The 18,302-nt window shown below is 49.4% G+C and overlaps 1 protein-coding gene across 1 annotated transcript in view; it reads right to left on the reverse strand.

The window, feature by feature from the left end:
• Window positions 1-15,053, reverse strand: part of RSBN1 (round spermatid basic protein 1) — a 101,056-nt gene extending 86,003 nt beyond the window's left edge. The window contains exon 1 of the mRNA XM_063955408.1: window positions 14,543-15,053. Coding sequence (XP_063811478.1) covers window positions 14,543-14,975 — 433 coding nt within the window. The 5' untranslated portion in view covers window positions 14,976-15,053. The remainder of the gene's footprint in view (window positions 1-14,542) is intronic.
• Window positions 15,054-18,302: the final 3,249 nt, after the last annotated feature.

Consider the following 18,302-nt stretch of genomic DNA (forward strand, 5'->3'; position numbering starts at 1 on the left):
ATGGGGATTATACCAAAGCTCCCAAACAGGCGGGAGAGTGCGGATGACCCTGCAGCACCGAATGAGAGAACTCCATGTCCTCCTCAGCCAGGGTATCAAATTTGTAGAATTTAGCAAACGTGTTTGCCCCTGACCAAGTAACTGCTCGGCAAAGTTGTAAAGCCGAGACCCCTCGGGCAGTCGCCCAAGATGAGCCCCCTTCCTTTTGGAATGGGCTTTTACAGATTTTGGCTGTGGCAGGCCTGCCACAGAATGTGTAAACTGAATTGTATTACAAATCCAGCGAGCAATCGTCTGCTTAGAAGCAGGAGCACCCATCTTGTTGGGTGCATACAGGCTAAACAGCGAGTCAGATTTTCTGACTCCAGCCGTCCTGGAATCATATTTTTCAGGGCCCTGACAACGTCAAGTAACTTGGAGTCCTCCAAGTCCCTAGTACCCGCAGGTACCACAATAGGTTGGTTCATGTGAAAAACAGAAAATAAGAATTTACTTACCGATAATTCTATTTCTCGTAGTCCGTAGTGGATGCTGGGGACTCAGTCAGGACCATGGGGAATAGCGGGCTCCGCAGGAGACAGGGCACATCTAAAAAGCTTTTTAGGTCACATGGTGTGTACTGGCTCCTCCCCCTATGACCCTCCTCCAAGCCTCAGTTAGGTACTGTGCCCGGACGAGCGTACACAATAAGGAAGGATCTTGAATCCCGGGTAAGACTCATACCAGCCACACCGTACAACTTGTGATCTGAACCCAGTTAACAGTATGATAACAAAACGAAGTAGCCTCCGAAAAGATGGCTCACAACAATAGTAATAACCCGATTTTTGTAACAATAACTATGTACAAGCATTGCAGACAATCCGCACTTGGGATGGGCGCCCAGCATCCACTACGGACTACGAGAAATAGAATTATCGGTAAGTAAATTCTTATTTTCTCTAACGTCCTAGTGGATGCTGGGGACTCCGTCAGGACCATGGGGATTATACCAAAGCTCCCAAACGGGCGGGAGAGTGCGGATGACTCTGCAGCACCGAATGAGAGAACTCCAGGTCCTCCTTAGCCAGAGTATTAAAATTTGTAAAATTTTACAAACGTGTTCTCCCCTGACCACGTAGCTGCTCGGCAAAGTTGTAATGCCGAGACTCCTCGGGCAGCCGCCCAGGATGAGCCCACCTTCCTTGTGGAATGGGCATCTACATATTTCGTCTGTGGCAGGCCTGCCACAGAATGTGCAAGCTGAACTGTACTACAAATCCAGCGTGCAATAGACTGCTTAGAAGCATGAGCACCCAGCTTGTTGGGCGCATACAGTATAAACAGCAAGTCAGACTTTTCTGACTCCAGCCGTCCTAACTATATAATTATATATATATATATATATATATATATATATATATATATATATATATATATATATATATATATATATATATATATATATATATATATATATATATATATATATATATATATATATATTTTTTTTTTTTTAGGGCCCTGACCACGTCTAGTAACTTGGAGTCCTCCAAGTCCCTAGTAGCCGCAGGCACCACAAGAGGTTGTTTCAGGTGAAAACGCTGACACCCCTTTATGAAGAAACTGGAGACGAGTCCCAGTTCTGCCCTGTTCAAATGGAAAATTTTAATATGGGCTTTTGTAAGACAAAGCCGCCCATTCTGACAATCGCCTGGCCGAGGCCAGGGCTAACAACATGGTCACTTCCCATGTGAGATATTTGTCAACAGCATGGTCACTTTCCATGTGAGATATTTCAAATCCACAGATTTGAGCGGTTCAAACCAATATGATTTTAAGAAATCCCAACACTATGTTGAGATCTCACGGTGCCCCTAGGGGCACAAAAAAGCTGTATATGCAATACATCCTTTACAATCTGGACTTCAGGAACTGAAGTCAATTCTTTCTGGAAGAAAATCTACAGGGCCGAAATTTAAATGTTAATGAACCCCAATTTGAGGTCCAAAACACTCCTGTTTTCAGGAAGTGTAGAAATCGACCTAGTTGAATTTCCGTCGTGGAGCCTTCCTGGCCTCACCCACGCAACATATTTTCACCACATGTGGTGATGACGTTGTGTGGTCACCTCCTTCCTGGCTTTGACCAGGGTAGGTATGACCTCTTATGGAATGCCTTTTCCCCTCAGGATCCGGCATTCAACCGCCATGCCGTCAAACGCAGCCGCGGTAAGTCTTGGAATAGACATGGTACTTGCTGAATCAAGTCCCTTCTTAGCTCCCCAGGCCCTTAGTCCTCTGTGAGCATTTCTTGAAGTTCCGGGTACCAAGTCCCTCTTGGCCAATCCGGAGCCACTAGTATAGTTCATACTCCTCTATGTCTTATAATTCTCAATACCCTGGTTATGAGAAACAGAGGAGGGAACACATACACAGACTGGTACACCCACGGTGTTACCAGAACATCCACAGCTATCGCCTGAAGGTCTCATGACCTGGCGGAATACCTGTCCCGTTTTTTGTTCGGGCGGGACGCCATCATGTCCACCTTTGGTCTTTGCCAACGGTCCACAATCATGTTGAAAAACTTCCCTACGAAGTTTCCACTCTCCCGGGTGGAGGTCATGCCTGCTGAGGAAGTCTGCTTCCCAGTCGTCCACTCCCGGAAAGAACACTGCTGACAGTGCTATCACATGATTTTCCGCCTAGCGAAAAATCCTTGCAGTTTTCACTGCCCTCCTGCTTCTTGTGCCGCCCTTCTGTTTACGTGGGCGACTGCCGTGATGTTATCCCACTGGATCAATACCGGCTGACCTTGAAGCAGAGGTCTAGCTAAGTTTAGAGCATTATAAATTTGCTCTAAGCTTATTTATGCGGAGAGAATTCTCCAGACTTAATCACACTTCCCTGGAAATTTTTTCCCTGTGTGACTGTTCCCCAGCCTCTCAGGCTGGCCTCCGTGGTCACCGGCATCCAATCCTGAATGCCGAATCTGCGGCCCTCTAGAAGATGAGCACTCTGTAATCACCACAGGAGAGACACCCTTTTCCTTGGATATAGGGTTATCCGCTGATGCATCTGAGGATGCGATCCGGACCATTTGTCCAGCAGATCCCACTGAAGAGTTCTTGCGGGAAATCTGCCGAATGGAATTGCTTCGTAATAAGCCACCATTTTTACCAGGACTCTTGTGCAATGATGCACTGACACTTTTCCTGGTTTTAGGAGGATCCCGATTAGCTCGGATAACTCCCTGGTTTTCTCCACTGGGAGAAACACGTTTTTCTGGACTGTGTCCAGAATCTTCCCTAGGAACAGTAGACGTGTCGTCGGAAAAAGCTGCGATTTTGGAATATTTAGAATCCACTCGTGCTGTCGTAGAACTACTTAAGATAGTGCTACTCCGACCTCCAACTGTTCTCTGGACCTTGCCCTTATCAGGAAAGCGTCCATGTTTCTTTTAAGAAAAATCATCATTCCGGCCATTACCTTGGTAAAGACCCGGGGCGCCGTGGACAATCCAAACGGCAGCGTCTGAACTGATAGTGACAGTTCTGTACCAGGAACCTGAAGTACCCTTGGTGAGAAGGGCAAATTTGGACCTGTAGGTAAACGTCCCTGATATCCAGTGACATCATATCGTCCCCTTCTTCCTGGTTCGCTATCACTGCTCCGAGTGACTCCATCTTGATTTGAACGTTTGTATGTAAGTGTTCAAATATTTCAGATCTCACCGAGCCGGTTGGCTTCAGTACCACAATATAGTGTGGAATACTACCCCCTTCCTTGTTGTAAGAAGGGTACTTTGATTATCACCTGCTGGGAATACAGCCTGTGAATTGTGTGAGGGGGAGACGTCTCGAATTTCCAATGTACACCTGGGATATTACATGTAGGATCCCGGAGTTCCCTTGCGAGTGTTGCTGAAACTCTTGAGATGACCCCCTACCGCACCTGAGTCCGCTTGTACGGCCCCAGCGTTATGCTGCGGACTTGGCAGAAGCCGTGAGGAGCTTCTGTTCCTGGGAATGAACTGCTTGCTGCAGTCTTCTTCCCTTTCCTCTCCCCCTGGGCAGATATGACTGGCCTTCGCCCGCCTGCCCGTATGGGGACGAAAGGACTGAGACTGAAAAGACTGTGTCCTTTTCTGCCAATATGTGACTCGGGGTAACAAAAGGTGGATTTTTCAGCTGTTGCCATGGCCACCAGGTCCAATGGACCGCCCCTTTATACGGCAATACTTCCATATGCCGTCTGGAATCTGCCTCACCTGACCACTGTCGTGTCTTCGTCTGGCAGATATGTACATCACATTTACTCTTGATGCCAGAATGCAAATATGCCTCTGCGCATCACACATATATAGAAATGCATCCTTAAAATGCTCTATAGACAATAAAATCCTGTCCCTGTCAAGGGTATCAAAATTTTCAGTCAGGAAATCCGACCAAGCCCCCTCAGCGCTGCACATCCAGGCTGAGGCGATTGCTGGTCGTAGTATAACACCAGTATGTGTGTATATACTGTTATGATATTTTCCAGCTTCCTATCAGCTGGCTCCTTGAGGGCGGCCGTATCTGGAAACGGTAACGCCATGTTTTTTATAAGCGTGTGAGCGCCTTGTCCACCCTAAGGTGTGTTTTCCAACTCGCCCTTACTACTGGCGGGAAAAAGGGTATACCGCCCATAACTTTCTGTCGGAGGAACCCCACGTATCATCACACACTTCATTTAATTTATCTGATTCAGGCAAAACTACAAGTAGTTTATTCCCACCCTACAAAATACCCTTATTTGTGGTACTTGTGGTATCAGAAATACGTAACACCTCCTTCATTGCCCTTAACATGTAACTTGTGGCCCTAAAGGAAAAATACGTTTGTTTCTTCACCGTCGACACTGGGGTCAGTGTCCGTGTCAGTGTCTGTCGACCGACTGAGGTAAATGGGCGTTTTTACAAGCCCCTGACGGTATCTGAGACGCCTGGACCGATACTAATTTGTCCGCCGGCTGTCTCATGTCGTCAACCGGCTTGCAGCGTGTTGACATTATCACGTAATTCCATAAGTAAGCCATCCATTCTGGTGTCGACTCCCTAGAGAGTGACATCACCATTACAGGCAATTTTCTCCGTCTCCTCACCAACATTTTCCTCATACATGTCGACACACACGTACCGACCTACAGCACACACATACAGGGAATGCTCTGATAGAGGACAGGACCCACTAGCCCTTTGGGGAGACAGAGCCAGCACACACCAAAAGCGCCATAATGTATATAACAACCCTAGAAGGTGTTGTTTCTATATATGGGCTCTTAATATATAATTATATCGCCAATTTATGCCCCCCTTCTCTTTAACCCTGTTTCTGTAGTGCAGGGGAGAGTGGGAGCCTTCCTCACCAGCGGAGCTGGTCAGGAAAATGGCGCTGAGTGCTGAGGAGAATAAGCTCCGCCCCTTTCACGGCGGGCTTTTCTCCCGGTTATTAGGAAAACTGGCCTGGGTTAAATACATACATATAGCCTTAATGGCTATATGTGATGTATTTATTTGCCAAATAGGTATTTATATTGCTGCCCAGGGCGCCCCCAGCAGCGCCCTGCACCCTCCGTGACCGTGTCAGTGAGCCGTGTAGCAACAATGGCGCACAGCTGCAGTGCTGTGCGCTACCTCTCTGAAGACTGTGAAGTCTTCTGCCGCCTGTTTCCGGACCTCCGTTCCGCCGTCTTTCTTCAGCGTCTGTAAGGGGGATCGGCGGCGCGGCTCCGGGACGAACCCCAGGCTGACCTGTGTTCCGACTCCCTCTGGAGCTCAGTGTCCAGTAGCCTAAAACTTCAATCCTCCTGCACGCAGGTGAGTTGCAAGTCTCTCCCCTAAGTCCCTCGTTGCAGTGATCCTGTCGCCAGCAGGAATCACTGATTAGAAACCTAAAAAAAAAAACTTTACTAAACAGCTCCTTAAGAGAGCCATCCAGTTTGCACCCTTCTCGGACGGGCACAAAAACCTAACTGAGGCTTGGAGGAGGGTCATAGGGGGAGGAGCCAGTACACACCATGTGACCTAAAAAGCTTTTTAGATGTGCCCTGTCTCCTGCGGAGCCCGCTATTCCCCATGGCCCTGACGGAGTCCCCAGCATCCACTAGGACGTTAGAGAAAATACCTTAAGGAGAAATTGAGGACGAGTCCTCAATTCTGCCCTGTCAGAATGAAAAATTAAGTAAGGGCTTTATATATGATAAAGCCGCCAATTCTGACACACGCCTGGCTGAAGCCAGGGCTAATAAAATATCTCACATGGAAGGTGACGATGCTAAGTCCACAGTGGTGAGTGGTTCAAACCAATGTGACTTTAGGAAACTCAAAACAACATTGAGATCCCAAGGTGCCACTGGGGCACAAAAGGAGGCTGTATATGCAGTACCCCTTTTACAAACCTCTGAAAGTCAGGCACTAAAGCCAGTTCTTTCTGGAAGAAATTCGACAGGGCCGAAATTTGAACCTTAATGGACCCAAATTTTAGGCCCATAGACAGACCTGTTTTCAGGAAATGTAGGAAACGACCCAGTTGGAATTCCTCTGTAGGGGCCTTCTTGGCCTCACACCACGCAACATATCTTCACCAAATGCGGTGAAAATGTTTTGCGGTTACATCCTTCCTGTCTTCGACCAGGGTAGGGATGACTTCATCTGGAATGCCCTTTCAGGATCCGGCGTTCAACCGCCATGCCGTCAAACGCGGCCGCGGTAAGTCTTGGAACAGACAAGGCCCCTGCTGGAGCAGGTCCTTTCTTAAAGGTAGAGGCCACGGGTCTTCCGTGAACATCTCTTGAAGTTTCGGGTACCAAGTCCTTCTTGGCCAATCCGGAACCACGAGTATCGTTCTTACTCATCTCCCTCTTATGATTCTCAGTACTTTTGGTATGCGAGGCATAGGAGGGAACACATACTCTGACTGGTACACCCACAGTGTTACCAGAGCGTCCACCGCTATTGCCTGAGGGTCCCTTGACCTGGCGCAATATCTGTCTAGTTTTTTGTTCAGGCGGGACGCCATCATGTCCACCTTTGGTTTTTCCCAACGGTTTACAATCATGTGGAAGACTTCCCGATGAAGTCCCCACTCTCCCGGGTGGAGGTTATGCCTGCTGAGGAAGTCTGCTTCCCAGTTTTCCACTCCCGGAATGAACACTGCTGAGAGTGTTATCACATGATTTTTCGCCCAGCGAAGAATCCTTGTAGTTTCTGCCATTTCCCTCCTGCTTCTTGTGCCGCCCTGTCTGTTTACGTGGGCGACTGCCGTGATGTTGTCCCACTGGATCAATACCGGCTGACCTTGAAGCAGAGGTCTTGCTAAGCTTAGAGCATTGTAAATTGCCCTTAGCTCCAGTATATTTATGTGGAGAGAAGTCTCCAGACTTGATCACACTCTGGAAATTTTTTCCTTGTGTGACTGCTCCCCAGCCACTCAGGCTGGCATCCGTGGTCACCAGGACCCAGTCCTGAATGCCGAATCTGCGGCCCTTTCATAGATGAGCACTCTGCAGCCACCGCAGTAGAAACACCCTTGTCCTTGGAGACAGGGTTATCCGCTGATGCATCTGAAGATGCGATCCGGACCATTTTTCCAGCAGATCCCACGGAAAGGTTCTTGCGTGAAATCTACCGAATGGGATCGCTTTGTAAGAAACCACCATTTTTCACAGGATCCTTGTGCAATGATGCACTGATACTTTTCCTGGTTTTAGGAGGTTCCTGACTAGCTCGGATAACTCCCTGGCTTTCTTCTCCGGGAGAAAACATCCTTTTCTGGACTGTGTCCAGAATCATCCCTAGGAACAGTAGACGTGTCGTCGGAAAAAACTGCGATTTTGGAATATTTAGAATCCACTCGTGCTGTCGTAGAACTACTTAAGATAGTGCTACTCCGACCTCCAACTGTTCTCTGGACCTTGCCCTTATCAGGAAAGCGTCCATATTTCTTTTAAGAAGAATCATCATTTCGGCCATTACCTTGGTAAAGACCCGGGGTGCCGTGGACAATCCAAACGGCAGCGTCTGAACTGATAGTGACAGTTCTGTACCACGAACCTGAGGTACCCTTGGTGAGAAGGCAAATTTGGACATGTAGGTAAGCGTCCCTGATATCCAGTGACACCATATCGTCCCCTTCTTCCTGGTTCGCTATCACTACTCTGAGTGACTCCATCTTGATTTGAACGCTTGTATGTAAGTGTTCAAATATTTCAGATCTCACCGAGCCGTCTGGCTTCAGTACCACAATATAGTGTGGAATAATACCCCTTCCCTTGTTGTAGAAGGGGTACTTTGATTATCACCTGCTGGGAATACAGCCTGTGAATTGTTCCCAATACTGCCTCCCTGTCGGAGGGAGACGTTGGTAAAGCAGACTTCAGGAACTTGTGAGGGGGAGACGTCTCGAATTTCCAATGTACACCTGAGATACTACGTGTAGGATCCAGGAGTCCACTTGTGAGTGAGCCCCCTGCGTGCTGAAACTCTTGAGATGACCCCCTACCGCACCTGAGTCCGCTTGTACGGCCCAAGCGTCATGCTGCGGACTTGGCAGAAGCTGTGGAGGGCTTCTGTTCCTGGGAATGGGCTGCCTGCTGCAGTCTTCTTCCCTTTCCTCTACCCCTGGGCAGATATGACTGGCCCTTTTGCCCGCCTGCCCTTATGGGGACGAAAGGACTGAGACTGAAAAGACTGTGTCCTTTTCTGCTGAGATGTGACTTGGGGTAACAAAAGGTGGATTTTTCAGCTGTTGCCATGGCCACCAGGTCCGATGGACCGCCCCTTTATACGGCAATACTTCCCTGTGCCGTCTGGAATCTGCATCACCTGACCACTGTCGTGTCTTCGTCTGGCAGATATGGACATCACATTTACTCTTGATGCCAGAATGCAAATATCCCTCTGCGCATCTCGCATATATAGAAATGCATCTATAGTCAATAAAATCTTGTCCCTGTCAAGGGTATCAATATTTTCAGTCAGGAAATCCGACCAAGCCCCCTCAGCGCTGCACATCCAGGCTGAGGCGATTGCTGGTCGTAGTATAACACCAGTATGTGTGTATATACTTTTAGGATATTTTTCAGCTTCCTATCAGCTGGCTCCTTGAGGGCTGCCGTATCTGGAGACGGTAACGCTTGTTTTTATAAGCGTGTGAGCGCCTTATCCACCCTAAGGTGTGTTTCCCAACTCGCCCTAACTTCTGGCGGGAAAGGGTATACCGCCAATAATTTTCTATCGGAGGAAACCCACGTATCATCACACACTTCATTTAATTTATCTGATTCAGGAAAAACTACAAGTAGTTTATTCACACCCTACATAATACCCTTATTTGTGGTACTTGTAGTATCAGAAATATGTAACACCTCCTTCATTGCCCTTAACATGAAACGTGTGGCCCTAAAGGAAAATACGTTTGTTTCTTCACCGTCGACACTGGAGTCAGTGTTCGTGTCTGTGTCGACCGACTGAGGTAAATGGGCGTTTTTACAAGCCCCTGACGGTGTCCGAGACGCCTGGACAGGTACTAATTTGTTTGCCGGCCGTCTCATGTCGTCAACCGACCTTGCAGCGTGTTGACATTATCACGTAATTCCTAAATAAGCCATCCATTCCAGTGTCGACTCCCTAGAAAGTGACATCACCAATACAGGCAATTTGCTCCGCCTCCTCACCAACATCGTCCTCCTACATGTCGACACACACGTACCGACACACAGCACACACACAGGGAATGCTCTGATAGAGGACAGGACCCCACTAGCCCTTTGGGGAGACAGAGGGAGAGTTTGCCAGCACACACCAAAAACGCTATAATTATACAGGGACAACCCCTTATACAAGTGTTTTCCCTTATAGCATTTTTATATATGTAATCATATCGCCAAATAAGTGCCCCCCCTCTCTGTTTTAACCCTGTTTCTGTAGTGCAGTGCAGGGGAGAGCCTGGGAGCCTTCCTCACAGCAGAGCTGAGCAGGAAAATGGCGCCGTGTGCTGAGGAGAATAGGTCCCGCACCCTTTTCGGCGGGCTCTTCTCCCGGAGTTTGTGAGATCTGGCAGGGGTTAAATACATCCATATAGCCTCAAGGGCTATATGTGATGTATTTTAGCCATAAAAAGGTATTATACATTGCTGCCCAGGGCGCCCCCCCCAGCGCCCTGCACCCTCAGTGACAGTTGGTGACTGTTGGTGAAGTGTGCTGACAACAATGGCGCACAGCTGCAGTGCTGTGCGCTACCTTATGAAGACTGAAAGTCTTCTGCCGCCTGTTTCTGGACCTCTGGACCTCTTCAACTTCGGCATCTGCAAGGGGGGTCGGCGGCACGGCTCCGGGACCGGACTCCATGGCTGGGCCTGTGTTCGATCCCTCTGGAGCTAATGGTGTCCAGTAGCCTAAGAAGCAAATCCATCCTGCACGCAGGTGAGTTTACTTCTCTCCCCTAAGTCCCTCGTAGCAGTGAGCCTGTTGCCAGCAGGACTCACTGAAAATAAAAAACCTAACTTAAACTTTTATTCTAAGCAGCTCAGGAGAGCCACCTAGATTGCACCCTTCTCGTCGGGCACAAAAATCTAACTGAGGCTTGGAGGAGGGTCATAGGGGGAGGAGCCAGTGCACACCACCTGATCCTAAAGCTTTTATTATTGTGCCCTGTCTCCTGCGGAGCCGCTATATCCCCATGGTCCTTACGGAGTCCCAGCATCCACTAGGATGTCAGAGAAAGGATATTTCCATTAATAGGGAGTACCTCCAGGGTTTTTCAAGAGACCAGATCCACAGACCAGGACCCGCAGCCATAAGATCTGGCGAGCTAGAACTGACGTAGTTGAAGCCTTGGCTGCCAGAACACCGGCATCAGAAGCCGCCTCCTTAACATAGTGAGAAGCCGTGACAATATACAACAAGCATTGTCTAGCATGGTCAGAAGAGATTTCAGCTTCCAACTCCTAGGCCCACGCTTCAATAGCTTCTGCAGCCCATGTCGCTGCAATAGTGGGCCTATGCACAGTGCCCGCAAGGGTATAAATCGCTTTTAGACAACACTCCACACGCTTATCCGTAGGCTCTTTTAGAGATGCAACGGTAGTGACAGGTAGAGCTGAGGAGACCACCATCTTTGCCACATGTGAATCCACTGGCGGAGGTGTCTCCCAATTTTTAGTCAGCTCCAGAGCGAGCAAGCAGTTTGTGAGGCAAGACCTTCTTAGCCAGATTTTCCCAGGATTCCTGACATATACTAACCAGATGACCAGATAAAACTAGTTTAACCACCTTCTGACGCTTAAACCTATCCGGTTTCTTAGGAGGAACGGACGGTTTCGGTTCATCTGTAATCTGAAGAATTGACCGTATAGCCTCCAATAAATCAGGAACATCCACTTATGAAACTCCCTCCCCATCAGATAACTCAGGATCAGAATCTGTAGGGTCAGTATAAACACCATCCTCCTCAGACGAGGTGTCAGGGACAGCAGTGGATTGTGAGGAAGTAATGGCCCGCTTAGAGGACCCTTTGGTCTTAGGCGGGCGAGGGTCAGACTTCTTAGTAGTCAGGGAATGGTTCAATTCCTGTAACTGATTGGACCATCGATCTGCCCACAGCAGATTAACCGCGGGGACCATGAACTGTTGCACCGGCACAGGAGGTCCCATAAGGGGCGTTAGTTTAGTAACTAGCATGGAGAAGGTAGCCCACGGGAGGTCATTCTGAACCCCAGTTGCTACAGTCCCACTGGGGGCAGCAAGGAACCCCAGAACCAAAACCCTCAGCTGCTACGTTTTCCTCAAATGTATCTGCGACGTCATCACCACTCCCAGTGGGATCAGCCCCAGAACAGTTACCCTTTTTAGCAGACATGATATAAATTGCAATGTAAGGTAACAGTACAATATCAGCAGCACAATACCTGACCCAAACCCCTGCGCAGTGTAGTCAGCACGAACAGGAATTTAGGAGAGATACGGTGACTAAAATCACAGATAAAAATACACACAGAGTATATCTTGTGAATATCCTATTAATGATAAATCTGACGCACCTAGCCCCCTCAGGTTATAGAATATAGGGATAGCAAGCTGAGTGAGAAACACGAAATGGAGGTCACACAGCAGGCACATACACATATAGTCACAGTTGTACAATGCAGAAGTTATGACAGGCAATAATACTGCACTGGACTAGCCATTCAACATAGCTATATATAAGACAGATATAACAATGCACAGTAAAGACTGGATGTATATCACAGGGTACTTGTACTAAATAACCCTGACTAAATGCACTCTCTCTTAACTAGCACGGTCAACAGACAAGTAGGATACTTAAGTGTCCTGTAAGATGCACAGTGCTCACATGCAGGCGGCTTTACAGAGGAGGATTTGCCCAAACAGTCCCAGGAACAGTGTAGCTGAGTGTAATGGCGCCCAAACACTGCTGGGAGTGAGGGAAAGATATACAGCTCCAGGGCGGGAACATTTACTCTAAATGGCGCCCTGGGGCTGGGGGAGGGGCTACAGGTCTAAGCCTTTCCCCCTGCTGGATTTAACCACCCGTACTGTGGGCTGCATGAAAAACAGTTTATAAGAGAAACCGACCTGTGCCCTTGCCCTGGTGGCCTAGTGGGGTCCCTGTACTATCACATTGTCCACACCAGCGCGCGCGGTCCGCTCCCACCAGCCGCGCCAGATCGCGATAAAGCGTAGGTCCCGCGAGCGGGACCTACTTACCACCTCCCAAAGTGCGGCCACGCGATCCCGGAGAGCCCCAGCCGTGTGTATCTGACCAGAAGAAAACCGGAGCCTCCTGCTGTATGTACTCGGCAACCAGGGCGCGGGAGTGTACAGCGCCGCTGGGAGATGGAGCTGCAGCACAGAATGTCTTCTGACATCTAACCGCCGCTGCAGCCCTTGTAGACTTCACTTTTTCTTTAAAAAAAAAAAAAAAAAGGCTTTTCTTAGGCTGCCTGGAGCAGCCCCGTTAATATGCCTGCTACTGCAAGCACCAACTACAAAACTGAGCTCCTGTGCAGGGAGGTGGGGTTATAGAGGAGGCAGCGCTATGCATTCTGGGAACAGTCAAAGCTTTTGTGCCTGTTGGTGCCTCGGATCAAGAAACTACTCTACACCCCAATGTCTAGCCTTGTGGAGCCCAGTGTACCTTGCAGCAGAAATTGCGCTGGAATGCTGCGGGGTCTGCTCTGAGAAGCTCCGCCCCCTTAATGGCACCGTCTTCCCGCTCTTCAAGAATTATACTGGCCTGAGGTAAAGCTTGCTTTCCGAGATCCGCAGACCCCGACAGACTTGTGGACCAGTGCGGAGGTAAGCGCTGGCCCAGGGCGTCCCTCACAGCGCCGCACCATCTGCCTCTGAACCTTCACAGGAGTGCCCTCCCGTTGCCGGCATCTTCACACCGCCGCCGCCGCCCCCCCCCCCCCCCCCCCCACCCCCCACACACACTTGCTAGGGAGGGGGGGGGGGGGGGGGGTCGGTGTCTCACTCACCACTCTCCAGCTCTGTAAGGGGTTGGCAACATGCTGCTGGGGCGAGCGGTCCCCTGTGGCAGCGACCGATCCGACCCCTCTGGAGCTCCGTGTCCAGTCAGCGGAGACAGTGGCTCAGACCCCGCAGGGCGTACACTGCTCCACCCCTTTAGTCCCACGCTGCAGGCAGGCTGTTGCCAACAGCCTCCTGTAAAAAAAATAAACTCTAAAAACAACTTTTACTAGAAAAGCACAGGAGAGCTCCCCTAGCTGTGACCGGCTCTTCCGGGCACATTTTCTAAACTGAGTTTGGTAGGAGGGGCATAGAGGGAGGAGCCAGCCCACACTCTCAAACTCTTAAAGTGCCAGTGGCTCCTGGTGGACCAGTCTATACCCCATGGTACTAATGTGGACCCCAGCATCCTCTAGGACATCAGAAAATCAGTTAAGAGGTTAATAACCCTGAGTGAGTGGTGGTAACAGTATTTTCAATTTGCTGTCAGCTCACCTTGGGCAGGATAACACTGGGGCAGATGTATTAAAGCTGGAGAAGTGATAAGGCAGTGATAAGTGGAAGGTGATAACGCGCCAGTCAGTCAATCAGCTCCTGATATTTTTCAAATCCGCAATGACTGGCTGGTGCGCCATCACCTTTCACTTATCCAGGCTTAATATATCTGCCCCAATGTATTTATTCTTAATGACCAGTGAGCAATGCCCTCCTATGACACACACAGGACCTGCTGCCTGTCTGTACATATGAGCTCATGTGTCCTCTCTGCAGCCATTCATTGCGCCTGCTGTCACATCACACACCCACAGGGCACTAGAACACGACTATTATGAGAACAGGCTGGCCACAGGCAGTGCGCAGATATGCAGTGACAGCTGGGAGAAACCCTGCGGAGTATTCTGGATCTTGTAGTATCACAACAGCTGGGCATGCACCATGCAGCCACCTGCACCTGTCATACCCAGAGACATGCCATGTGCCTGTGCACTGCCCAGTGCGGCCACACCCCCTCTCCCCAGGGACCATTCACCTTTCCTGGCAGCTCGCAGGGGGCTCTCTCCTCCGCCATTCTCCTTCTTGGCTCGGTGCTTCCTGTCGCCCTTGTCCCTAGGCCTCTCCAGCTGAGAGAGGGAGAAGAGGGCCTGGCTGATAGGGGGAAGCGGCGGTGGCGGGGCGGTGCTGGGTAGGAGAGCGGGAGGCGGCAGTAGCTCCTCTCGGGCATGGCGGTGGTGATGGTGCTTGTGGTGGTGATGATGGTGGTGGTGATGGTGACAGCTGTGATGGGGGTCACCGCACACCTTCCTCCGTTTCGCCCCCTTGTCGGTCGGGTCCTCCCCAGCGTCACCGTCACCTTTTTTCTTCCTCTTCTTCTCCGAGGACGACGAGCTCTCCCTCCGCTTCTTCTTCCGCCCCCCCTTGGCTTTGTCCCTCTCCTCTGCGAATGTACCGAGCTGCGCGGCCATTTCCCCTAACGACGACTTTTAAATGGCTCAACGTCCCACAGAGCGCATGCGCAGAGCGATGTGACGTGTGGGATGTGTAGTCTTTCCATCCGCCTATCAGAAGGGTCCTGAGGAAGGAACGGCGCAGGCGCATCGCCGCGCGGCCTCACGGGAATTGTAGTTCCGCGAGCGGAGTTCTATAGTCAGCGAGCGAAGTTCGTGTCTGAGCGCACGCAGCAGGTGACGTCAGGGCTGCCCTGAGTTAACCCTTCCGCTGCCGATTGTTTACATTTTTGTCCTGCTCTGCTGGAAACCGTGGGGGTAATTCCAAGTTGATCGCAGCAGGATTTTTTTTTAGCAATTGGGCAAAACCATGTGCACTGCAGGGGAGGCAGATATAACATTTGCAGAGAGAGTTAGATTTGGGTGGGGTGTGTTCGATCTGCAATCTAATTTGCAGTGTAAAAATAAAGCAGCCAGTATTTACCTTGCACAGAAGCAAAATAACCCACCCAAATCTAACTCTTTCTGCACATGTTATATCTGCCTCCCCTGCAGTGCACATGGTTTTGCCCAATTGCTAAAAAAAATCCTGCTGCGATCAACTTGGAATTACCCCCCGTGACCGCACGCTGCAGTTCCGCCCAGCGCCTGTAGCACTGTGGCCGTGTCCTGTATTATGGCCCTCATTCCGAGTTGTTCGCTCGCTAGCTGCTTTTAGCAGCTTTGCACACGCTAAGCCGCCGCCTACTGGGAGTGAATCTTAGCTTTGCAGAATTGCGAACGAAAGATTCGCATAATTGCGACTAGAAATTTCTTTGCAGTTTCTGAGTAGCTCGGGACTTACTCTGCCACTGCGATCAGTTCAGTCAGTTTCGTTCCTGGTTTGACGTCACAAACACACCCAGCGTTCGCCCAGACACTCCCCCGTTTCTCCAGCCACTCCCGCGTTTTTCCCAGAAACGGCAGCGTTTTTCCGCACACACCCATAAAACGGCTAGTTTCCGCCCAGAAACACCCACTTCCTGTCAATCACACAACGATCACCAGAACGAAGAAATTTCTTCGTTAAGCCGTGAGTAAAATACCTAACTTTTTGGCAAATTTACTTGGCGCAGACGCACTGCGAACATTGCGCATGCGCAGTTTGCGACAAATCGCTCTGTTGCGAAAACCACTAATGAGCGAACAACTCGGAATGAGGGCCTATATACAGTATAGTAACCGCAGTGTCGCTGCGATCGGAATTCGTTAATAGTAACATTGATCCTCTGTGTATTGCAATAGATACAGAGACATATCCACTTGGCGTTTGCTGGCAAGATGCATCACAGATGTATTTTTAGCAGCCATTCTGTTACGGTGGAAGTAATCTGTAGTTGTGTCATTTATCAGTCATCGTGAGCTATAGACTCCTATACCCAGGTTATAGTGCGCATTTTTGTATGAGTATTGTGTGATATCTGCATTTACATATAGACCTGTTCGGTATAGACCCACTCTATCAGTGATAACAGGACTTGTCACAGCATCGTCAGATGCACGAACGAAAGGGGTTACGGTGGAGAAATCTTGGATTTCCCAAGCAGTGCCCCTGATAAGAGCAGATGCCACTTCCCCATACAATATTATGTGAAGAGCGATTCAAAGAAGCACAGAAAGTTTTCCGTTTTGCTCCTAAAAATAAATTTGCCATCTCAGGATGATGTTAGGAGGCTGCTGACGGGAGAAGAGCAGTGAAGAATACTGTCTAGGCCCTAGGGATAGGAATCATTTGATGTTTCATCGGAACCATTGGATATATGGTTCTGATGTTTGATGTTTAACCCTGCAATGTTGAGGATCCATCGCTAGATTTCTTCCCCAATGTTTTTCTCAATTTTCCATTTTTTTGTGTCACTGTGTGGTGCTTTCACTGCTTTGAACAGCCAGCTCACTCTCTCCTTGTTTTATAGTCAGTAACAACTTAAGAGACTGATACAAAACAGTAACAGACACCTGTCACTGACTGGGCTTCTGTGTGTACATTGCTATTGCTGCTGCTGCTGCTGGGGGTGGTGGCTGACACAGTGACGGACAATAAGCAGCAACACATAGGACTGTTGTCAGCAGGCTGGTTGTCAGCTATAGTGAGTTCAGCAGTGAGTGATATGGGGTCCATTTACTAAGCCTTGGGTGGACGGAAATAAAGTACCAGCCAATCAGCTCCTAACTGCCATATCACGGGCTGGGTTTGATAAATGACAGTAGCCGATTGACTGGTACTTTATCTCCATCCACTTTATCTCCACCCAAGGCTTAGTAAATAGAACCCAATGTCAGTAACTCACTGTATGTGCTGGATAGATGATGGATGGATAGACAGATACACTAGGGGTGTGATTAGTGATGTTGAGGGTGTATATATTATATATAGACATAAACTAAAGGTGCCCATACACTAGACGATATTATGAGCGATGTGTCCATTTCTGATGGATCTGAACTACAACTTGTTCATAATAGGGCAGATCAGGGTCGGACTGGCCCATAGGGGTACCAGGGAAACCGCCGGTAGGCCCCACTGCCTTCCTCTAAGATCAGGTTCCAGACTGTGTACTTGTATTATACATGGTAGATATGTTGTCCGCACGTTACTGTGTTCTATTACACTGCACTAGACTATGTGTATTTCTCATACGTCCTAGAGGATGCTGGGGACGACATCAAGACCATGGGGTATAGACGGGATCTGCAGGAGACATGGGCACTCTAAAGACTTTTCATTGGGTGTGAACTGGCTCCTCCCTCTATGCCCCTCCTCCAGACCTCAGTTTTAGAAATATGCCCAAGTCGACTGGATGCACTCTGAGGAGCTCTACTGAGTTTCTCTGAAAAGACTTATGTTAGGTTTTTTATTTTCATGGAGATCTGCTGGCATCAGAATCCCTGCTTCGTGGGACTGAGGGGGCAGAAGCAGAACCAACTTCCTCAGAGTTTCATGGCTCTGCTTCTGGCTCCTGAAGGGAACTGAATGCTAGCCGTGTCTAGATGCTCACTCCCACAGCACGCCGTCACCCCCCTCACAGAGCCAGAAGTCGGAAGACAGGTGAGTATAAGAAGAATGGTCTTCTATCAAGTAAGTGACGGCTGAGGTGCGGCACGGCTGGCGGGAGCGCAGCGCGCCACTGCTGCCCACACATACAGGCACTACAGGATGCAGGGCGCGGGGAGGGGGCACCCCGGGCAGCAAGAAAAATACCTCAAACTGGCTAAAAGGGGGCATAAGATGTATGCTGAGTGTAAGGACGCGCCATTGCGGGGGCGGAGCTTCTTTCTCAGGCAGTCAGCACACTGCTCAGCGCCATT

Source organism: Pseudophryne corroboree, chromosome 2, assembly GCF_028390025.1.
Source record: "Pseudophryne corroboree isolate aPseCor3 chromosome 2, aPseCor3.hap2, whole genome shotgun sequence".
Classification (NCBI taxonomy): Eukaryota; Metazoa; Chordata; class Amphibia; order Anura; family Myobatrachidae; genus Pseudophryne; species Pseudophryne corroboree.